The sequence below is a fragment of the Triticum aestivum genome, chromosome 5B (assembly GCF_018294505.1).
Source record: "Triticum aestivum cultivar Chinese Spring chromosome 5B, IWGSC CS RefSeq v2.1, whole genome shotgun sequence".
Lineage (NCBI taxonomy): Eukaryota > Viridiplantae > Streptophyta > Magnoliopsida > Poales > Poaceae > Triticum > Triticum aestivum.
Genome location: NC_057807.1, coordinates 571632187 through 571656789, shown reverse-complemented (window position 1 = coordinate 571656789; position 24603 = coordinate 571632187). Strand labels below are relative to the sequence as shown.

At 45.4% G+C, this 24603-nt stretch overlaps 2 protein-coding genes and 1 pseudogene across 3 annotated transcripts in view; 2 read left to right on the top strand and 1 right to left on the bottom strand.

Moving 5' to 3' along the window:
- The first annotated feature begins 13457 nt into the window (after positions 1–13457).
- On the top strand, positions 13458–14690 carry LOC123113297 (FCS-Like Zinc finger 8). Its single transcript, XM_044534493.1, has one exon. It carries the CDS (start codon positions 13654–13656, stop codon positions 14374–14376), a length of 723 nt encoding a protein of 240 aa, XP_044390428.1. The 5' UTR covers positions 13458–13653; the 3' UTR covers positions 14377–14690.
- A 1555-nt stretch (positions 14691–16245) lies between these two features.
- LOC123113294 (autophagy-related protein 16-like) lies at positions 16246–19822 on the bottom strand (annotated as a pseudogene). Its single transcript, XR_006455979.1, has 5 exons — positions 19316–19822; positions 19112–19244; positions 18615–18796; positions 18336–18531; positions 16246–17546 (listed from the first exon to the last, which is right to left on the bottom strand). The product of XR_006455979.1 is annotated as an autophagy-related protein 16-like (transcript).
- Positions 19665–24603, top strand: part of LOC123113295 (ATP-dependent RNA helicase SUV3, mitochondrial) — a 10920-nt gene continuing 5981 nt past the window's right edge. Inside the window, exons 1-6 of the mRNA XM_044534491.1 lie at positions 19665–19911; positions 21840–21957; positions 22401–22522; positions 22603–22793; positions 23083–23223; positions 23996–24118. Coding sequence (XP_044390426.1) covers positions 19857–19911; positions 21840–21957; positions 22401–22522; positions 22603–22793; positions 23083–23223; positions 23996–24118 — 750 coding nt within the window. The 5' untranslated portion in view covers positions 19665–19856. The remainder of the gene's footprint in view (positions 19912–21839; positions 21958–22400; positions 22523–22602; positions 22794–23082; positions 23224–23995; positions 24119–24603) is intronic.

Genomic DNA, 24603 nt, shown 5'->3' with positions numbered 1-24603 from the left:
AAGCTTCGAGCTCTGGCACCTCTGCAAAATCCCTGCTTCCCTCTCCGAAGGGCCTATCTTTTACTTTTATGTAAGAGTCAGTAGTATTCCTTCTCATTCCAACCTACTCTTTAGTTGGCAAGCATCATGGTGATTGGGAAAGATCTAAGCATATATGGCCATTCAAATATATTTGATCATGAATTACTATTGTTGACAATTATCTATGATAAATAAGTTGGGAGGCAAAACATTAAGCCCCTATCTTTCTATGTGTTCAATGGATGCTATTTGTTCTAAAAATATGCTTTGAGTGGTAGCAATCATGGAATATTATATGATAGTTGAGTATGTGGGATTTGCTGAATCAAAGCTCTTACATAGACCCTTCCTGAAAATAAGATGAATTGCAATTGTTTGATGACTGAGATAGTTTGTTAGTTTTCAAGAAAGTTTATGGTCTATGCTTTAACATGTGAATAGCTTGTTACTTGATCATGAGAAGCTTTATGATATGAGCTACTGTTATGATATATAATGATGCTAGGAAAAGTGACTGAAATTATCATTGATCAAACTTGTGCACTTGGTAGCATTCACACTTCATAAAGTATTTCTTTTATCATTTACCTACTCGAGGACGAGCAGGAATTAAGCTTGGGGATGCTGATACGTCTCCAACGTATCTAAAATTTATAATGTATTCATGCCATGTTTACAATAATTTTATATGATTTTGGTATGATTTGATTAGAACTAACCCGGACTGATGCTATTTTCAGCAGAACTACCGTGGTGTCATTTTTTGTGCTGAAATAAAAGTTCTCAGAACAAGCTGAAATTTATGGAGAATATTTTCGGAAAATATTAAAAATAATGGAATGAGAAGATATCGGAGAGGAGTCCTGAGGCAACCACAATGGTGGGGGTGCCCCCCCAGGGCGTGCCCCTTGCCTTGTCATCACCTCGTGGGCCCCCTTGACTAGTCCCCGGCGCCAACACCTCCTATAAATCCCAAAGACCTCAGAAATAAACCGAGATCCGGAGTTCCACCGCCGCAAACCTCTATAGCCAGGAAAAACCAATCGGGACCCTGTTCCAGCACCCTTCCGGAGGGGTAATCCATCACTGGTGACCATCTTCATCATCCCGGCGATCTCCATGACGAGGAGGGAGTAGTTCACCCTCGGGGCTGAGGGTATGTACCAGTAGCGATGTGTTTAATCTCTCTCTCTCTCTCTCTCTCATGTTCTTGATTTTGTGCGATCTTGATGTACCGCGAGCTTTGTTACTATAGTTGAATCATAACCTTCTTGTGATGAATTGAGTTTTACCTTTTAGGTATCACTATTATCGGATTTAATACTATTATGGATTTGAGAACACTTGATGTATGTCTTGCGTGGGATACCCGTGGTGACAATGGGGTGTTCTGTTGATTCACTTGATGTATGTTTTGGCACTCAATTCGCGGATTCCCGAGGTGACATTGGGGCAATCTATGCATAGGGGTTGATGCACGTTTTCATCCTTGTTTCTCCGATAGGAATCTTGGGGCACTCTTTGAGGTTCTTTATGTTGGATTGAATATTATGAATCTGAAGTTGTTTGATGCATATTGTACAATTGACCTACAGATACTTGTGGTGACATTGTAGTATCTAGGTGACATTAGGGTTGATTGATGTGTGTCATATGGTGTTATTTCACTACGAACTCTGGGTTTGTTTGTGAAACTTATAGGAATAGCCCAATGGATTGATCGGAAAGAATAACTTTGAGGTGGTTTTGTACCCTACAAGCAATTTCATCTTATGTTCTCCCTGATAGGAACTTTGGAGTGACTTTTTTCGCACGTTGAGGGATTGTCATATGATATAATTATGTTATCATTGTTGAGAGAACTTGAACTAGTGAAAGTATGAACCCTAGGCCTTGTTTCCAAGCATTGCAATACCGTTTTCGCTCAGTTTTGTAACTAGTTACCTTGCTGTTTTTATATTTTCAGATTACAAAAACCTATATCTACCATCCATACTACACTTGTATCACCATCTCTTCGCCGAACTAGTGTACCTATACAATTTACCATTGTATTGGGTGTGTTGGGGACATAAGAGACTCTTTGTTATTTGGTTGCAAGATTGTTTGAGAGAGACCATCTTCATCCTACGCCTCCCATGGATTGATAAACCTGAGGTCATCCACTTGAGGGAAATTTGGTACTATCCTACAAAACTCTGCGCTTGGAGGCCCAACACGAGTCTACAAGAAGAAGGTTGCGTAGTAGACATCACCCATCTATGAGACTGCAAGGACAAGACCCTCACGAGGGTCCCGACCTCACGAGGCGGATGACACCAAGACCTCCCGAGGGGGCGGCCTCCCTAGGCGGCCTGCTGATACGTCTCCAACGTATCTATAATTTTTTATTGTTCCATGCCATTATATTACCTATTTTGGATGTTTATGGACTTTACTTTACACTTTTATATCATTTTTGGGACTAACCTACTAACCGGAGGCCCAGTCCGTATTGCTATTTTTTTTGCCTATTTTAGTATATCGAAGAAAAGGAATATCAAACGGAGTCCAAATGGAATGAAACCTTCGGGAGCGTGATTTTCCGAACGAACGTGATCCGGAGGACTTGGAGTGCAAGTCAAGAAGCTCCCGAGGCGGCCACGAGGGTGGAGGGCACGCCCCCCCTATAGGGCGTGCCCCCTGTCCCGTGGGCCCCTCGGGCATCCACCGACATACTTCTTCCTCCTATATATACCCATGTACCCCGAAAACATCAGGAGAGCCACCGAAGAACTATTTCCACCACCGTAACTTTCTGTATCCGCGAGATCCCATCTTGGAGCCTTCGTCGGTGCTTTGTTGGAGGGGGAATCAGCCATGGAGGGCTTCTACATCAACACCATAGCCTCTCCGATGAGTTGTGAGTAGTTTACCACAGACCTTCGGGTCCATAGTTATTAGCTAGATGGCTTCTTCTCTCTTTTTGGATCTCAATACCATGTTCTCCTTCCTCTTCTTGGAGATCTATTCGATGTAACTCTTTTTGCGGTGTGTTTGTCGAGATCCGATGAATTGTGGGTTTATGATCAAGTTTATCTATGAGAGATATTTGAATCTATTCTAAATTATTTTATGTATGATTGAGTTATCTTTGCAAGTCTCTACAAATTATTGGTTTGGTTTGGCCTACTAGATTGATCTTTCTTTCCATGGGAGAAGTGCTTAGCTTTGGGTTCAATCTTGCGGTGTCCTTTCCCAGGGACAGCAGGGGCAGCAAGGCACGTATTGTATTGTTGCCATCGAGGATAAAAAGATGGGGTTTATATCATATTGCATGAGTTTATCCCTCTACATCATGTCATCTTTCTTAAAGCGTTACTCTATTCTTATGAACTTAATACTCTAGATGCATGATGGATAGCGGTCGATGTGTGGAGTAATAGTAGTAGATGCAGGCAGGAGTCGGTTTACTTGTCACGAACGTGATGCCTATATACATGATCATGCCTAGATAATCTCATAATTATTCGCTTTTCTATCAATTGCTCGACAATAATTTGTTCACCCAACGTAATACTTATGCTATCTTGAGAGAAGCCTCTAGTGAAACCTATGGCCCCCGGGTCTATCTCTTATCATATAAGTTTGTCATCTACTTTTATTTGCATCTTTACTTTTCCAATCTATATCATAAAATACCAAAAATATATTTATCTTATCATATTATCTCTATCAGATCTCACTTTCGCAAGTGGCCGTGAAGGGATTGACAACCCCTTTATTGCGTTGGTTGCGAGTTCTTTGTTTTTTGTGTAGGTGCGTGGGACTTGTGAGGAGCCTCCTACTGGATTGATACATTGGTTCTCAAAAACTGAGGGAAATACTTACGCTACCGTGCTGCATCACCCTTTCCTCTTCAAGGAAAACCAACGCAAGCTCAAGACGTAGCACCTCCAGAGGAGTGGAGATTTCTATGTAGGTACCTAGCCTCACGTGGCTGCGATGACGTGAGCCATGATGACCAAGGCTAGGCGGGCGCCAGCGGGCGCGGAGGAGGCAATTTCCTATTTGGTGCTAAGGAGGCAAGGACAGGCGTGGGTTCCCGAGAATCGCCCAAAGGTTTCCATTCCGATGCTACAAGACAATACCATGGGCTCAGCAGGACGGATGTTATCGCCGAGCCCACAGCTGCATCACGACCAGAAGCTTTGCAGGCGAAGACCACCTTTCGTTAGGATTAGATGTACTACTTATCCCCTTTCAAATTGGTCGTTGTGGAATCTCTTCTCGCCTAAGTTTTGAGGGAAGAGGACCAAGGCCACTATAAATATAGGTTAGCCACCACCGAAGAAGGGGTCGACCCATTTCTCACACACCCCCCCGAGCCCTCGCGAGGTAGCTCATCCACTATACTAGTTCATCCTCGTACCTCCTCGTGAGGCCAATCCACCACAAAGCAGGAGTAGGGTTTTACACCGCAAGGTGGCCCGAACCTGGGTAAACGGCGGTGTCCATCTTCTTCCCCACTCGAGTGTGTACGTGGCGAGGCTAGGCTGTAGGTCGGCGAGCGCGAGGCTTGAGAGGTTGAGATCTTCGCACACGCCCAAGAGTTCAAACCTTCTTGGGTCGGTGGAGCCCTGAATCTGACAGTAACGCACTTCTGATGATATCTCTGTAGTGTAGCAATTCGGTCGTGATCTTCGAGGGTGATCCCTTCTTCACCACTCCCGATACGACTCTATCGTGCAACACCTCAAGTGTGAACCTTGAGGGTGATTTCTCCTAGTTCACCTTGACGATTACATCAAGTGGATTCCATCGAGGGTAATTCCTTAGACCCCCACCCCTTGGTGTTTTTGGACACACGGTTACTTTGACTTTACCACAGAACCATGTTAAAGACGGGTCGGCCCCGAGGGGTACCCGCGAGAGTTACTGAAGTCGGGTTGACCTGGAGGGTACCTGCAGGATAATTACGAGGCACGGCCGGGCAGGTAGACCGCCCTAGAGTGGGTTGGGCCTGGCCCTTTCCGTAAGTCCTCAAGACGGGGCGACAGGAGGCACGCCCCCAAGAAACTAACGGGTTTGGATATGTGATCCCAGTAGGCCTCTGGCCTTTTCCCACTGACCACCACCGGGAATAAGTATGGGCACTCTGCGTAGTTTGTTTTTTCCGGAAGCTCGCATACGTCAGCAATGGAGCGGCACACGCCCGGGTGGCCCGCATAAGCACCTGCCTTGTATAAGGACGTAGCGAGGACTGATCCCGGTCGTCCTTGCAACGTGCAGGAGTGCAACGGCGATGGGCCCAAGCCCCTGCGCACTTAGGGTGTAGACCAGCGTGCTGGCCTCTCTGATGAGCCTGTGTAGGGCTACGGTGTGTTGATCAACCGATGCCGGGTATGATCTGCTGGTGTGCCCGGCCGGAGCTAATCGAGTGTGTTGGGTGAGTTTGTGCACCCATGCAGGGAAGTTAATCTATTCGAATAACCGTGTCCACAGTAACGAGCGCTCGGAGTTGTACCCCAATCTATACAACTAGAACAGGATACTGGAGATGAAATGGATATGATGGCTCCGGGATTGATGCTACAACATAATTTTTACTTATAATATGCTAATTTGCACTCTTCTAATGCTTCAAGATGCTAGTCTTTGATAGGCTAGCCTTTCCCCTCTATTCTGTCATTCTACGGTCCAGTCCAAAGTTATAGCCCCATTCCTTTGATACTGATGCATACTTAGTATAGATCTGATGTAAGTCATGCAGTAGTTTGGATGAGTACTCATGGTTGCTTTCCTACTTCTTTTTCCCTATACCCGATTGCTACGTCAGATGGCGGATCCCAGGAGCCAGCTGCCACCACCAACGACGACTACTACTACCCCGAGGGTGCCTACTACTATGTGGAGACCGCCGATGACTAGGAGTAGTTAGGAGGCTCCCAGACAGGAGGCCTTGCCTTTTCGGTCTTTGTTGTTTTTGTGCTAGCCTTCTTAAGGCAGACTTGTTTAACTTATGTGTGTACTCAGATATTGTTGCTTCTGCTAACTCGTTTGTATTCGAGCTTATGTATTCGATCCTTCAAGACCCCTGACTTGTAATATAAAGGTTGTATGACTTTAATTTGTGTCTAGAGTTGTGTAGTGATATCTTCCCATGAGTCTCTGATCTTGATCATGCACATTTGCGTGTATGATTAGTACCCGATTGAATCGGTGATGTTACACCCATGCAATCGTCGTCGCCAATGCAGCACCACTGGACGGTGCCCATACCGCCGCCGCCGCAAACGAGCAGAGCAATCGCCGTAACTTCGCTGCACCTTGCCGTCAATAGCTTCTTCGGAAGAACAGGCCGTTGTCAGGGAGAAGGGGAGTGGCGCCCAGGAGAGGCCCCGCCGCCACCGGCAGTGATTGCCTGACGATGACCCTGGACGAGGAGGGACGCACGTGTTGGGAGGGGAGGGGAGGGGTAACGGGTCGTTTGGTGGTGAGACAGAACCATGTATTTGTTTTCTAATCTTGGGACGCTGAATCTTTCTATTGGAACGGGACAATGATTGAATCTTGTGTGACCCAGCACCGTGAATTGGCGGATTCTGCTGCACCTCCCATAGGTCGACAGCAAATCCACCTGCCATTAATCAGGGACACCCATGGAATCCGTCCTTGTGTGCATAGCGCTTGCTAATTGGGTACGGTCCGTCACCACACACATGTACACAAACCCACGCAACAAGACACAAACATGCCAGTGAAAACTGAAAACGATCTCTGTTGACACCAGATTTTGGCACAGTCAAGAACTTATTTAAAATGGCCTCAAATAGAAAAGTGTTCTACATGAAAAAGTTTCATATTGTCGATATGAACATCTTTGAAGTTTGGGCCATCGCCATCTGATCTCATCTCGAAGGCCGAAGTTGTGTTCGAAATACTGAGATTTTGTATTCAGAACACTATTCGGCACATTACGCCCCCAAAACTGCCTCGTACGGAAAAATGATCTACATGGATTGTCTTCGTCTCGTCGAAACGATCGATTTTGATATAAGAATCATTCCAATCCGAGTTCGTATATAAAAGTTAGAGCCATCCGAATACAACACTATCACGAGCCAAAAGTGGCGCGCCCCACTAGACACCCTGTCTGATGGGTAGCGCGAATAACAGCCTGTGTTGTACGAGCGATTTGACCCTCAAGATGAACTCTAATAAAAACACGTTCAACATAAAAGTTGTTTGTCTCATCGAAACGGTCAAGATTACTTTTGGGCTCGTTTCCATCCAAGGTCGTTTACCACCTCAAAAGTTACCCGCAAGGTGCAGCCAGTTTAAACCGAACAGTTTTGGAAAGTTCGGACAAAACCAATCCGAATTTGACTAGGGTTTTGGACGTGAATCCAAGACTTTTCCTTGCACGGGAAGTCCAGCCGCCTCTTATATACCTGATGGGTGATGGCCGATTGAACAACACACAATCGATCAATCAATCTACCACTTTTTATCTTTTATCTTTTCTCCTTAACCCTAGTTCTTCTTCTTCCTCGTTCTTCGTTCATTCTTCTTCATTGCAGGGCGGCGAACCTCGAGGCCCTAGGGGCGATCAGGTCGACCTAGGGCAGCCCATAGCCGCCGCGCGCCCAGACGGGGCCCCCCGGGCATGTGGGGTTTCGGGTCCCAAAAGCGCCGGCTTGCTGTCTTGCGTATCGCGCTGGAAGTAGGCCTCCCGCGGTGTGAGTTGCGGAGCATCTCCCTCGGCGCCGCGGGTACACATCGACGTGTCGCGCTTCCGGCAGGTCTCCTTCGACGTGAGCTGCGGTGCACCACCCTCGGCGTTGGAGGTACACGGTGACATGTTCGTGTGTCAACACACTTTTTGGCGACTCCGCTGGGGACGAAGCTTTGAATGGTCTCCGGCCCGTTCTTGCTACGAAGAGATCGTCATCTAGGGTTTGCAATCTACAAAGGTAATATGAATACCAAATTCACATATGTAGATGAAAATAATGCATATGTTGTTGCTAGATTATCTAATGAGCATAATGTATCGGCTAGCCCTAGCTTTATCAATCATGCATCTAATTATGTGCAATGGCCGATGCAACAAAATCTCCATTATTCTACTTCATATAATTTTAGCAACATGCAACATATGTATCCCAACTCCCATGCATCGGCAACCCCACAAATTTATATGCCGATGAATAACATGATGAGTTCGGTTAATCAAGTTGAGACACCCTATGTAGGAACTTCCAATGCTATGCAACAAAGTGTTTCAAGTTTTTATTCATCGGCAAATAACTTGCAGTACGCTAATCCAAACGTGCCGGTGGATAGGGGAATTGGTCATGTTACTACTAGTTATTTGGCCAATTACCCTCAAACATCATATGCTACGCCTAACGCTACTAATATTTTGGCACCATACGCAACTGTTGATGTCCATAATTCGGCTCAGCACCTTCATGGTCATGGCCGAATAAGTGAAACTTCTGCAGGAGCACAAATGCCTTCACCTACTACCGTGGCATATCATGTCCCCCCTACACAATTACAGAATTTCGGCAACATCTCATTGCCGAAAGATTCTAAATGCATTGGGGGGCAACCATATCCAGACTGGGTAATTGAGAACAAGCTTACATTCTCTTGGGATTTGTGCAACTCTATTCGCCAGGAACTAATAGAAGGCGGGAATCCTCATGATTTTGCTGCTGTAAAAGCTAGAATTGTGCAAATGATGCAGTCGCCCAGTGCTGTACCGTCCAGTGTACCACCTAAAAAATCGCAAAGTTTCGGCACCTCATTGCCGAAAGAGTCTCAAAGTATTAGGGGGCAATCTCATGACGAGTGGATGGAAATTGAGATGAAAAAGTTTAAAGCTCACCAAGCTGAGATGTGGGCTAAAATTAGACGAGAGCGAGAAGCCTTGCAAATTCAAAAAGATAAAGTTGTTGATTCAGGTAACAAAGAAAATTCGGTTATTAGAAATGCCGAATCAAGTAGTATATATTCTGAGACCATCAAATCCAAAGAGGCAAGCATTATTGAGAAAAGGCATGGAAAGCATAGCAAAACAACCATACTTGATTTTTCCGAAGTCAATGGAACCTACTTCCTGCCCTATGAGTTTCGTGCCATAGAAATTGACAAGCCTCAAGGACAAGAACAAGTAGCCGAACAAAGTTCGGCTGACATGGATCTTCAAAGCAATGATGCACAGAATCAAGAAAAAGATGATGACAAGGTGTTGGGGAGCCATCCAAAGACGAAGCAAGACGTTCTTCAAGTGGCACCACCATCATGCTCTCCCAACATATTTGAAGAGGTATGCATAGCGGGTAATTTACCTATTTTCAGATTTGGTCACAACTTTATTGTTGATGCATCTATTAGAAAAATCCTCATAGGTAATTTTGAAAGACCAATGAAGAAGGGTAATTTACTTGTTAGCAATAAAATTGTTTTAGAACATATCGGTCAACCAATTGTGCCATTTATAAAGACCGATAATGACTTATTATTGCCGCCAAAGCTTTCCCTGTTGCTTTATCTAAAGTTCATATCTATTTGGGCAGCTTTGCTTATTTCATACTTGGCTTGCACTTGGTCTCAATTGAGACATGTATGTTCTAACTATTTTTATTTTAGAAATTTAAAGCCAAGGTTAAATTCTGTTGAGAAAACTGATGCTAGTATAATATCTTACCCAAAGACATCGGAGATAGAGTGCAAAACACAATGCATAGCCGAACGGTGTGATGCAAAATCTGAACCATTCGTTTGCTTAACTCCAAAGCCGTTCTCACAACAAGATCGGCTAGAGAATGAAAAGTTTACCTTCAATTCAAGCATGTGTGATCAAATATTTGATTTGTTGTTGCAAAATAATTATATTAGAATTCTTGATCACCATGTTGAACCATCTGTCCAGGGACGAATGTATTGTAAGTTGCATGATTCGTCCAAGCATAATTTTGAGGATTGCAACATGTTTCGTCAAATAGTTAAATCGGCCATTGATAAAGGATGATTGAAATTTGTTGAGACACCAAGAGATGACCAGTCTATTCCGATTGGTCCCGATGGTAGAAAGTTTTTGCATCGGCTGATTCAAGCCGATCCATTTGAAGAGAAGGTAAAAACTACAGGTGATGGGATCAAGCTTTCAAGTAAAGAAGTTGTTGAAGAGCATAATGAAAATAATCTTGAGGGCAAGAATTCCATCGAAGCTACAATGGAGACGCCAAGGACTGGGGGGCAACAAGCAAATGGAATGATCGATGAAAGCAAACCAGAAGAAAACAAAGGCCGAAATAAGCGCAAGTGTAAGAGATCAAAAGTCACCTTCGCTGAACTATTGGATAAATATCAAAAGAAGAGTGAAGAGAAGGATGCTTATCGGTCAAATCATGCAAAGAAACCAAGGTCACCCCCAAGGCGCAAATATGAGGATCGGTATTGGCAAAATGATAATTTTAATGCAACATGTTCATATCCTTATTTTGGGCCGCCAATGCCAATGCCGTGGATGCCTCCCTATGCTCATATAGATACATATTCATCATGGGACAGGTATGATACAAGGGCACATTCTCCATCTTATTCTAGACCATCTCACCAATACTATGCAGCTCCAAGAAGATCAACATTTGAACAATCACGCTTCAAAGACCGTTTCAATCATAAGGAATCGGTCCAGAGCTCAAGGAAGAAGAAAGAGGTGGTCAAGCAGGTTTACCGCATTAAGAGAGATGGTCGTAAGAGTGCAATTTCAGATTTGATCTTAAATGAAAAAGAGCCAATTAAAGTGTTGACATTGGCTACTAAAGGCAATGAGACAAAGCAACCAATTATTGAGAATCGAAGTGCCAAATCTGAAGAAAAGAATTTGAGAGTGCACAAGGCCAAAAAGGAATTGCCATTGGTCAAAACAGAATCACAGCCGAGATGCCCGCTTGGCTTATCGTATTGGCAAAAGAAGAAATTACAAAAACTTAGTGCACAAGAACTTGAAGAAAGGAACATGGCATGGGTTCCCAAAGGAAGTGCTCAAAATAAGAATTATGTGCAAGCTTCCATTACAAGAAGTGCGGCAAAGGTGAAAAAGGAAAAGTGTGAAAACTACGAAGGACCAAGCCGAAGGTTTCAACATCTTTGGTCTACACATTATCCATATTCTGCAACTATGCCATTAATGCCTATGCCATGGAATTCGTCATCAGGTATGATTGGTAACCCTCAATGGGCTTATTTTAATCCATGGATGCAATATAATTTCTTACATCATGAAAGGGTATTGCCAAATCACTATACATTTGATTAGCTACAAGTTTGTTGCTGATCCAAAGGGCCGAAATACTTGATTTGTCATTTCGTTTGTTTATTTCGGCTATATGTGCTTCGAATGAAGTTTACATGGTAATGGTCGATATTTATCTATCGTCCTAAGATTATGTCAATGCATGGTCGGTGTGGTATCCAAACATCGTCCTTAGTTCAATAGGAGACCAAAACAAGCCTCATACAACTTAAAATATGTTTGCACAATAATAAAAGCCGAATATGAAAATTTATTCGGTTTGGAGCTTTTGGTTGCTGTAGGTGCTATACAGATTGAGGCTTTCAGTGATTCGTTATAAGTAGTGCAACAAATATATAAGGGTTATCAATGTTTTGACGAATCACTTATAGTTTATCTTGGGATATGTCTAGATGCAAAATTTACCTTGGGTTGCTTTAATATCCTTCATATATCTAGACATGACAATTCGAAAGAGTTGGCACAGCAAGCATCTAGCTACTATGTTAACCATGGTGTATTGTATTATTTCTATCAATAGCCGATGCTAGGTCTTGTCAACATAGGTAAGGCTGAACCGAAGCCCACCGCTTCGGCCACTAATGAAACTTTTATGCAGGCGAAGTAAGGATTGGAGAAAGTTTATTATTGATCATCAGCAAAATCCTAGCAAAAGGGTGAATAATATTGTTCCGAGGATGACCTTGAGATACATATCTATGGGACTTTATCATCGGATTGTTAAGGAAGTTGAGAAAGTTTCACCCAAGCTTGCGTCAAAATATTCACACAAGCAATGGCCGATATAAACTTATCATCCTAAGAATATGCCAAAACGGCCGATGGAGTGTTGACATTGTCCTTAAAGCAAGCTATGTGCAAGTTATTTTTCGGCACACAGGCTTTGCCGAAAAACAGGGGGGCATGTGTTGACACCAGATTTTGGCACAGTCAAGAACTTATTTAAAATGGCCTCAAATAGAGAAGTATTCTACATGAAAAAGTTTCGTATTGTCGATACGAACATCTTTCAAGTTTGGGCCATCGCCATCTGATCTCATCTCGAAGGCCGAAGTTGTGTTCGAAATACTGAGATTTTGTATTCAGAACACTATTCGACACATTACGCCCCCAAAACTGCCTTGTACGGAAAAATGATCTACATGGATTGTCTTCGTCTCGTCGAAACGATCGATTTTGATATAAGAATCATTCCAATCCGAGTTCATATATAAAAGTTAGAGCCATCCGAATACAACACTATCACAAGCCAAAAGTGGCGCGCCCCACCAGACACCCTGTCTGATGGGTAGCGCGAATAACGGCCTGTGTTGCACGAGCGATTTGACCCTCAAGATGAACTCTAATAAAAAAACGTTCAACATAAAAGTTGTTCGTCTCGTCGAAACGGTCAAGATTGTTTTTGGGCTCGTTTTCATCCAAGGTCGTTTACCACCTCAAAAGTTACCCGCAAGGTGCAGCCAGTTTAAACCGAACAGTTTTGGAAAGTTCGGACAAAACCAATCCGAATTTGACTAGGGTTTTGGACGTGAATCCAAGCCTTTTCCTTGCACGGGAAGTCCAGCCGCCTCTTATGTACCTGAGGGGTGATGGCCGATTGAACAACACACAATCGAACAAATATATTTACACTTTTTACCTTTACTTTTCCTTCTCCCTTGTTCTTCTTCTTCCTCGTTCTTCGTCTGTTCTTTTTATTGCAGAGCGGCGATCCACGAGGCCCTAGGGGCGATCAGGTCGACCTAGGGCAACCCATAGCCACCGCACGCCCTGACGAGGTCCCTCCCGGGCGTGTGGGGTTTCGGGTCTACAAAAGCGCCTGCCGGATTGTCTTGCGTATCGCGCTTCCGGCAGGTCTCCTTCGACGTGAGTTGCGGTGCATCACCCTCGGCGTTGGAGGTACACGGTGACGTGTTCGTGTGCGAACAATCTCAAACTCTCTTCAATCAGGAAAATAAAAGAAAAGGGAAATATTATTGGCAGTGGTAAAACTGAAGATAAGGACCTGCAGTTTTGGAAGCAAGCAGAGCACACACAAACCAAACCAACGATGACATCAGTGGAGTGCGAGAGGGGGAGCCCGGCCCGGCCCTTCTTTAAGATCACCACCCGCCCCCATTGCCCTCTCCCACACCTCTCTCTCTCTCTCTCTCTCTCTCCCCACCTCCTCTCGTCTTCTTCTCGCCCGGTGACACCCGCTCGCCCCCATTCACCAGCGAGCTCGAGCTTGCTTGCTCTTCTCTGCTGCAAGCCGCTGATCGGCTCTCTCCGGGAGGGAAGCGTCGGGATTTGGCTGCTCTGTCAGGCTGGCTCTTGACATGTTCAGATCGAAGGTCCAGGAGATGATCCTCAGGAGGAGGTCCAGGTCCATGAACGGCGCCGCGCAGCACGCCGGCAGCTCGCCCACGGCTTCGTGCGACGCCGGCGGAGGTGGCAAGGGTGCTGCTCGCGCGCCGTCGTTCGCCGCGCCGAGGCTGCTGCACTCGTCGTCGCTCCCCGCCGGCGGCCGCGCCGCGGTCGTCATCGGGAGCCCCGCGCGGGACCCAGAGGCGTTGTCCGCCTACGCCATGAGCCCGACCTCCGTGCTGGACGCGTCGGCGGCCTTCGGGTCGCCCGGCCCGGCCGTGGACGCCGGAGGGGGCAAGCGCCGGCCCTGGTGCGACGGGTGCGCGGGCCCGCACGGGCTCGCCGACGTGCTGGACTGCGCCCACGAGGCCCAGCGGAGGAAGAACGTCCTCCGGGGCGCCGTGAGGGCGCAGGCGCCGGCCCTGGTGCGCTCGTCCTCCCTGGACCGGCGCGTGGAGTTCGGCGTCAAGAACAAGAGCTCGTGGCTGCCGCTGCGCTCCGCCCGCGCGGGGGCGGCGGCGGAGGAGGACGACGGGCCGGCGTCCGAGGACTACACCTGCGTCATCTCCCGCGGGCCCAACCCGAGGACGGTGCACATCTTCGGCGACCGCGTCGTGGAGGGCGACGGCGTGGCGGAGAGCCCGCCGCCGGCGCCGGTGCCGGCGCGCCAGGGCAGAGGCTTCCTCAGCCTGTGACGCCATGCCCATGCCACCCCATAGTAGCAATTCCCCCATGATGCGTGCGTGCGTGCGTGCGTGCTCCGGTAAAGTAGTAAGTCTTGTCGATGCTGTCAGTATTTTGTTCTTGGATCGATCGATCTTGATGAGATGATCAGGCAGATGCCTCCTCGATCAGATGATCAAACGGATTGGGTTTTGTCTGTAATATAGGAATTCCATGCCTTTGCTCCAACAACATGTTTGTACCAGAGTAAGATCACATCCGAGCATGTAAAATTAGTACTAGCTTATGAATGAATTGATCATTGAAAATGCACCGAATTTCTCAATCCCTGGCCAGAGCCTGCGATCAGAATAGTTGCTTCCGGAATGAATTGAACGTTGAAAATGCACTGAATTTCTCGGTTGTCAGAGCCTGTGATGAGAATCTTGGAACCATTTCCGATGAAGCTAGTTGCAATCAATCAACTCCTCTACTCTACTCTACTCTACCTCACCTAGCCTTGCTGCAAGATGCTCACTGCATCTCCAATAATTGGCGGTTTCTTCAGCAGCAGTAGCAGCAGAAAATAGGGCCAGGGCCATGGGCCATGGCAATGATTGATGTCCCCTGCGCCGGGCCCTGGCCACTCGAGCACGGTGGTGCCTTGTCCTAGTCAGGGGCCCGGATTTGGCATACGGTTGCAGCTAACCACTGCGGCGGTGGGCCCCGTCCCCTCTCGTCTCATCTGATCCGATCCGATCGCCTCCCCCCTCCCGTCTCGACTTGTGTTTCAGTTTCTTTTTCGTGACGCCGATGGAATTGATGCCCACTCCGCCTCCCCATCACCAATTTTTCTTTCTCGGTTTCTTTCTGGTGATCAATGCACTCGGCTGATGTGGACCGTGTCCGTGGTGGGAATCTAATGAGTTCTTCTCAGCCCACTTTCTCGCAGGGCAGATAGATGGATCAAGTGGGTTGTGAAGAACAAATTTATACATTATGTGATGACCGGTGACAGCGAGAGTAGAGCAACTGGGCAGGGATTTTAGAGGATTGTTAGCTTCGCTTTGTGCTGTAACATTATTCTAGGATGGTCAAGTAGCGATCTAAAAGAAAATCTTATATTTCTTTACAGAGGGAGTGTATATATATATTTGTTGATTTGATGGTGATATGTTCATGGGAAACATTTTTTTACTTGCTGTGAGATTTGGATTTGGAGGTCATATGTAGCGGCGCCGCATATGTAGCAGCACGCAAGTTGCAGTTGTTTGACAGACAGACATACGGCCTCCTGCATCATCCACAATGCAACCCTCTGATAAATATTATAGTACTCGAGAAAAAAAGAAGTGTGTAGAGTCTGGGAATGAACAGAACCAGATCTTGAGCCCAACCGACGCCTGATCTAGCACTGCTCACAAAAACAAAACAAAAACATAACTGTTCAGTATTCAGAGCTTGCTCTAGTTCATCATCATGCATCCGACAAAATGAAACATTATGAGCCTGTTCAGAACCTTTCCAATCTCAAAACAGACAAGGAGCTGGGTTCGAGCCACTCCCTGAAATTGTGCTGCCCCTCCCTCCGCTCTAGGAGCCGCAGGTGTGGAGCAGAGAGCATCCGAACAGGTCCTATTCCTATAAGACCACTCCATATTAGTCTGCCAAATCTCAAGCTGAACCTTTGCAAGACTAACTGAAGCCCCATACAAAGACAACAACCGGGGTTAAAAAACAGTGTATACATATGCAATCTACTTAGTTTGTTAGAGGAAGCATCTAACAGCCAGATAAAGCCAATGCTATTTTCGTCCATGTTGGCTAGGCTTCGCAATGGCGAATGGGATACATCCACTAATTTGCCATAAGAAATAGAAACCCACGCATGTATCCGCAAATGCAAATGTTAACCCCTACAAAAACTTGAATTGTGTCGAAGAACTCGCAAACCCATCATTTTACCAGCAACAGATGACAGAAATCCCCCTAAAAACATACAGAGAGGAAAGCAGATGACCGTACCGTGCTGTCAGTTTTGATAATTACAATTGAATTAGACACTAACTAAGTCATTTACATGCAAATGAGTGTCCTCAAGAATGGAGCAATACCATATTGAAGCTCCGCATCCTGGTTTGAATGACCCAAGGAAACACGGGTCTCAAGCCCATATATGAATATGATTCTTGTCGGCGGTGGCAAGAGGTCCAAACTCAGACCATGCACTTGTAACAACCGGCAATGAGTGGCCCTCTAGGATGGTCGGCCCCTCGTTCTTCGATCTCGACCATATGCAAACAGACCCATCAGAGGAGCCAGACGCTATGCAGTTCTCATCCGGGCTTATACAAGCTCTGCCCCAGCTGCCAACCAATCTGTTACTTGGAGCTGTGAATGTTCCACAAATCTCCACTACCTCCTTCGGCATTCTAACATCAAAAAGCTTGTGCACACCCTCTCTCCCACTTGAAAGAACATGGTTTTTGTTCCGGGTTACACAGACCGAGCTGACATCAACATGAGCTGCTACCGTGGCAAAGCATTTTCCACTGCGGATATCATGGAACTTTAGGCTTCCATCCCTATGACCTGAGCAAATGGCATCGCCATGGATGAAAACTAGTGCATTGGGGTTGCTTGCTGACATTATGGTGCTTTTACAGAAGCCAGTCTGGAGATCCCAGATCTTGATAGTGCGGTCATTGGATGAACTAGCAATGACCAAACTTTTCACCCAGCTTGCGTCTACAGAACAGACATTTTTTGTGTGGCCAGTCAGAGTGTGACGAGGACGCCCCCCATTAACTTCCCATACAAACAACTTGTTAGAGCTACAGGCGGCAATTACAAACTTGTTATCATTGGTCACAGCAAGATCGTTGACAGTCCCCAAGCAACCCTGCAGAGTGGAGGTTAAAGCACCAGTATGCGCAGACCATATCTTGACAGTTTGATCCTGGCCACCACTGATTAGCTTATCTGTGTTATTCTGGAATATTATAGATCCACACCCACCATCATGAGCACGGATGGTGATCCTGCATGTAGATGGCACTGGTGTTTCCATGATGTCAACATACCCAGCTTCGGATCGCCGAATGACGCCATCAGCTTCTTGTTGTGCATGGTGTTGTATTCCGCCAGCGCCAAGCCCAGCTGCCTTTAGCTTTAGGACCATCTCCTCATACATCGCATTGGCCTGAACAATTTTTTCCACACCAGTTAAAGCAGCACTTTTTTGGTACATACAAAAATTACGGGCACAGTTATCTATGTAAAACATACTGATAAATAAAACATCCCTGACAGCTAATACAACCATAAATCAGTAAGCATTTAGCTCTTCTATTTCCACTCTAGTCAAGAAGCGAAAAGAGTTTCAACATTACTACCTCCGTTTCGGTGAATAAGTCATTTGCGTAGTTCTAGGTTAACGATTTAACTATCTAAATATGTATTATATGTGACAAAAAATATATATTTAGAAACTACATCCGTGTACAAATCTAGTGATATAATTTTCATGACATATAACACATATTTAATTCTTCAAATCGATGACCTAGAACTACGCGAATGACTTATTCACCTAGACGGAGGTAGTACATACAATTCCAAAAAGAGTCAAAGTTTTACGGATGAAAGGATAACTACTGTTATCGTATAAACTTAAAGAGCTGAAGTATTTTAACAATAAAAACTGAGACTGAAGAAAAGATCACCAAATATAGTACAGCAAGTCCCTTGTGTTATGTCATGATACGCAATTAAGCATGCTGGTACTTGAGGTATCTCATCGTAGATCCACTGGGGACTATGGTAGGGAAATATGCATTGTTAACAGGGGAGAAGATTTTTTTTCTGTGTCATCGTAGTGGGCCTAACAGATGCTTAATAGGCAAGCGCAATCCTTGAACAATCTTCAATTTGCGATAGCTTTTACAGGAACGGTGAAGTCCTGGCAATAATAAAAAGAGACATCAGGTACCTCATTAAGCTTCTCTGCCTCCACCATCTTCGCTTGCATCAATCGCTCAACCAGCTGCGTGTTCTCATGCTCCACAGCTTTAAGTTTTGTTAGCACCCGTTCAAGTTCGGCTTTAGCCGCCTGGTGCTCCTGAATGAGAAGATCTAAAGCGTTTGTCTTCTCTTCAAGTGACTGCTTTAGCTGTATGTTCTCTTCGCTGCAAAAGTTTCATCCGGACATCAACGGCAATGTTCATACTCAATTAAGCACAGCAGCAAAACTATCCATCACATTCAATACCTAGTCTGCTGGAGTTCACTCTGCAAAGTCGTAATCAGTGCCTCCTTCTCCTTGAGCAGCGCTTTGGACGTTTTCGCCTCGTTTATCTCGGAAACGAGCTGCTCAGACAACCGGGACTGAGCCTTGTAGCACTGCTGCAGCTCCAACTCGTTCTTCTCGGCCTTCTCTTTCCACTCCAAAGCCTACAAAGAGGGTCAGCAAACCAGTCACTACACGCAGAAGGCACCACAGAAGCTCCAAATGCAAGGATTAATACTTATTTTTGTGGATTACTGAGTGAAACTGTTCGACATTGTTGTTTTGCTACTCCTACTTGAGCAGCAGTCACTGTTTCACCGCGAGAGAGGAACAATCAACTTCACACAGCCGACCCCATCAACACATACTTTTTTGAGACTTTATGTGGCTCGAATGCGTGTTCACTGGTGAAGTCAAATTGGCCCGATTCGATCCAAGCTAGCAAGATCAGTAAGAAGGGGATAGAGATTGGTACTTACGTGGGCGGCGAAGGGCCGGTTGAGCGCCTCGATGGCGGGGCGGTGGGCCCCCTCCTCGACGAGATGCCGCTGCCGCAGCGCCCGCAGCGCGCGCTGGATGGCCGCCTCGCCGGCATCTGCCTCCGCCTGCGTCCTGCACCACCAATCCTTAAGCAAACAACGGAGGAATCACGAGATTTGCTGCTTAGTTCGAGGAAAGCTCACATGCTCGCGTCGATCCCGTCGGCGGCGTCGGCGGCGGAGGTGGCGTGCCCGGCGGTGCGGGGCGTCGCGGCCAGGGCGACTGACTTGGGTGGAGAGGAAGACGAAAGCGAAAGAGGAACGAAGCCGATGGGGGGTGGCGTGTCCGGGCCGCGAAGGGAGCCCGCCCGGTTCGGTTATGGACTGGACGGACGACGCTCGTAAGGTGGGCTCGAGTCGGATACGGGCTGGAGGAGGAGCTGGGCCTGAAGCCGGCCTCGGAAGCAAACTGGGCCGAGCGAGATGCGGATGGGGCGGAATATTCCGGCCTTGGCGACCACGCGACGAACCGTCTTGACCAGCGACCGCGAGCGGCATCTCCGCCTCCCGCGCCGCCTCGCTTCCCGGCGAAAGCCACGGCCGTCTCCGTCTTCCACCCCACCCCACCCCACCCCACGTGCCGTGCTCCGCACGTAAGTGCACATTCCCCTCACCCCCCTCGCCGCGGAGCTGGTTCTGGTGCCCCGCCATCTGAATTGTGCCATCGAGGGGAGCATACGGCGAAATGGCGGTTGCCGCGCTCCTGCGCCGGGGGGCGCTCTCGTCGTCGTGCCGCCATGGTCAGTGCCCGCTTTCTTGAATGGCCTGTTGGGTTCCTGGGCGTCCTGTCTGTACTCCTGTGCGTGGTCCGTCCATGATGTTTCGTGAGCTGCCGTCAATGTTTGCCAGGCGCACGTGCACGGTGTGTGTTCGGCGGAATGCCAGAGGCCGGGCGCGCGATATGCGGCGCCATTTGGAGGTCAGCTTCATGCTGCATGTTTAATTGGAGGAGCAGTCGGGTCAGCCAATGCGTCAATTGTCTGGGGAAATGGAAGAAAAGGCACTAAATCAGTAGAATAGAATTGGGTAATTAGAGATGACCAATTGACCATGTCATACACGCAATATAAGGGATATATATCATTGTTCACTAGATGGTACAAATAAATCAGATATGACAAGTTCACACAAACCTGGGCAACTGTGGTAAGTTAGTTTTGGTGCTCCAACAGAAAAGACCACCCCTAATGACAAGCAATGCTAGATCATCATGAGCTAATGGAGATTCAACGATTTCCTCATCCCCTTCTCTTTAAAAAACTGACTGCATCCTCTGCTGTTTCAAACACACACCACAGCCGTAATAATAGATGGGGTGAACACTACTGGGAGTGGACATCAAAATTTCAGTCAATCAACTTGGGTGTACTGAACAAACTTAACCAACACCAGGGTCCAGAGCGAGTGGGCTATGACCTTGGGTTCGGCGTGCACTGCCGGCATGGGCGAGGCGCATGCGCGCGGTGTGGCCTCAAACATGGAGAAGCCGCGGGCGCTGGCGCGTGGCTTGCCGGTGTGGGCGGGCTTGGTCAGTGAGCCGTGGGCATGCCGCATGCATCCACTCCAACCGCCGGCCGAGAGCGGAGATGGAGGTCAGAAGGGGATCGAGGTCTGTAATTCAGAACTTAGGATAAGCTATCAGGTCACCGACGGCCGACGCGCAGCACTGGCCGCGGAGGCGGACAAACTAGATGGACGAGGCGACTTTTCTTTCTGAATCGCTCCATCTGATGATGGGCTGAACCTACGCAAGGGGAATATACCTAGTAAAAATTTGTTTTCACTTTTGGAAGGAGGGATTGTGGCTGGGTATTGTTCTGATGGATAGAGTATAGCTATGGATTTATCTTTATGTAGAGTACTTCTCGGTTGCAAAATAGACGTCCAAGAAAGCGTCTAATCGAACTTCTTTTAATTTGACCATTAGTTTGAACTCATTTTTTTCCCTTTGATTTTTCTGTTTGTTACATTGGGGAAAATTGTTTTCCTGTACTTCATGTTTACGGTGGCATACATAAGCATCCATGCATCTTGTGTATAGATACATGCTTTTTGCACTGAGATGGTCAGATTTAATGTATGCATATTCTGCTGTTAACCTGTGTAATGAGCTTAACAAGTACAGAGTTGGCTCGTGAGTTAAGCGAGCAGACCTGAGTTCATGTCTCAACTCGTTATGTTAAAGAGCCGAGCCGAGCCAAGCTAACTCGATACTTTACAATTAGGTTACCTTAATTTATCTTACCAACATATTCATATTAAAAATAATGGACAGAGTTGCATCTTGGAAACTTTCATCTTGAATGGAGGGACTATAACCTTTATGGGGTTATGATATTACTGCTTAACACAATGGAAGCAGTTCTGTTTGGGGTGAATATGTCATCTATGGAAACCTAGTCTGTTGTGATTTGAACAATATTATTCACTTCTGTAAGCACATTGGACTGTCTCCGAGAGCTATCAGTCGCACATGCAGCTTCTCCTTACCATGCTAGCTAGAAAAAGCAGAGTCAGGAGATGGCGCTCGCCAGTGTGTTAGTCACTTGCATTGTGATTACTAGTGTGAACTGTTAGTCTCTGCAATATGCTTTATGGTGCCAAAACTTTGGTAGGTTGGTCCATTGTGCTAAGGTTTTTTTTTTTTTGTAACACTTTTTGTGTACAGATGTTTATATCCGTTGCCTTCTCTCCGATTCTGATCTACATCCGTTGGTCAATTCTGCCAATTTGAGATTTTGGAGGGGCAACCACAACTCTGGGAAGTTTGATTTCACTGATATGACGTAAGAATACATTTCGTGCTCCTTTCACTACCTAATATCTAAGTTTCTTCTATTCGCAAAAAAAAAAAACCTAAGTTTCCTCTCCATATTCTTGTCAGTGTATAATGTGTGCATTATGTACCAATGTACTATATCTTCAAGGGAATCTGTTTCTTGCCTTCTTAAAACAATCGCCCAGTGTGGGATGCTGGTTTCCAGTATGATTAATCTAATTAAGTGAAAACAAAAGTAGGCAATATTATTCTTGTTTCAAATATGATAACTACTGACACAACAGTGGTGCACATGCTATTTTAGTTCGTTTAATTAGCCTAAGCAATCGTCACACCAAAGTACAGTGTAACTTTTCGAGATTAATTATGTGCCAAAATATGTTGTAAACACTGTTTTCCTCATTGTCCCATAAAGACTTGAATTAAGTTCTGTGCTATCTTGAGTAACAGGCATCCTCATTTATGGTATCCAAATGCCCGAGAAAAGAAGCGCAATGTATTTTTGCACGTTGGTCCTACAAACAGTGGGAAAACACATAATGCTCTCAAACGATTAGAAGCAAGCTCTTCAGGTACTGTTTTGATCTAGCCAGTCAAACTGAAAGAGCATACATTTTAAATGACTGCTCTGATTTCTAACCAAATGATGTAGGTGTGTACTGTGGACCTCTAAGATTGTTAGCACGGGAGGTAGCAGAAAGATTAAACAAAGCTAGTGTCCCCTGTAACTTGACTACTGGACAAGAAAGGGAAGAAATTGAAGGTGCAAAGCATAGCTCAGTGACCGTTGAGATGGCTGATGTGACGACTGAGTATCAATGCGCTGTTATTGATGAAATTCAGGTATGTAGTGATCCACATTTTGCGCACTCGCTAGGAAAATGTATATTTGTACTTTATTATTATTATTATTATTATTATTATTATTATTATTATTATTATTATTATTATTATTATTATTATTATTATTATTTAAATAAAGTAGTGTCTATTGATATTACAGATGAGAAAGTTGAGACTTATCAAGCTATTTTTTCAATAAACCATCCAACTAACCATACATTCAACTGTCTACGAAATATTATTTGGAATGTTCCTCATAATTCTCATTTCATTTGCTTTGATGTAGTAGATGGTTGGCTGTAGAACAAGGGGTTGTTCATTTACACGTGCACTTCTGGGGCTTTGTTCAGATGAGCTTCATGTTTGTGGTGACCCAGCTGTTGTCCCTATTGTTCAGCGATTGCTTGAAGCTACTGATGATGTGGTTACGGTAATTTAACCAAAACTCACGTAATTTCTGATGATTATTAATGTACCCAGCATGTAATGTCTTCTACACACATGATAGTTGTCAAATTGAATTGTATTAAGGTTGCCACTTATGTTCCTCTGCCAGGATAGTACACTAGTCATGAAATTGAAATTTTTTCCCCCACATGGACAGTGAATTTAATTCTTTGTACAAGAGTAAGACGATGTAACTACTCAATATAGGTAGGATGAAACAGTAGTAAATATCACATCACATGTCTCCAAATGGTCTCCCAGTTCAAGCAGACAGTGATTTTCTGAACTGATCATATCTTACTTCCACACACAATTTTGTATGATGGAATCATGAAAATCGGGGATAACAAAATCAGTCTATCTTAGGTCTGTGCCCAAGGTATGCTTTCTAACCTGTTACTCAAGTAATGCTCTGTCATGTACCAGTTTTAAGCCTTTGCCTGAAATTTAGGTTGCAACCCTATTGTGTAGTAAGTAGTAACACTAATTTTGGACCTCTGCATGAAAACTGTTTGTGGTCATGTGGATCTTTTTGTTAGAGTTGTGAGGCTGTTGTACGATTGCACACAGTTTCCAAGTGAAGTTTATAAACTCGTCCTGCCCATCATGCTATGTAGTAGTTATTTTAGTGCTAATTCTGCTGAGTACTGATGCATTGAAACACTTGGGAACAATATGTCACATAGAAAATATCCTAACTGCTCATAGTAAAAAAAAAAAATATCCTAACATGGTGGGTCTATGTTGCTGAACAGATTCAATATTATGAGAGACTATCTCCTTTGGTTCCTTTGAAGTCTACACTTGGATCTTTCTCAAACATCAAGGCAGGGGATTGCATGGTAACGTTCTCACGGCGCGAGATATATAAGCTTAAGGTTGGTATTCTTCAAGTGATATTCCAGCAATGGTTCATTATTTTGGGAACATGTCATAAAATTAGAGGGTCATACAAAAGAAAACTGAGGAAGTCTCATTAGTTTGGGAAAAAAGATCAGAAACTTAATGTTAACTTTATTTACCCTCAGCCTAATTGGATGTCAACATGTAAATTTGGAAATGATCAAAACTCTCTGTACTCATGTATGACAAAACCCCTTGAATCTAGAGCTGTTTAACTCTATCCAATTTTAAGTTTTGAACACCACACTTTTTAATCCCCAGAAAAAGGGAAGGGACAATTACTTGACCTTGGCAATCAAACTATTTTATGCCTGGAAATTTTATATCTGCATACTAGGAGTTAAGAACAACTGATCTTGGTTCTTGGTATTGTGCTCAGTGAAGGAAACAAAAGTACATCCGTGCCAAAGTAATTTGGGAAGGGTGGAGGGGAGGTCACATGATCGGTACTCACAAAATA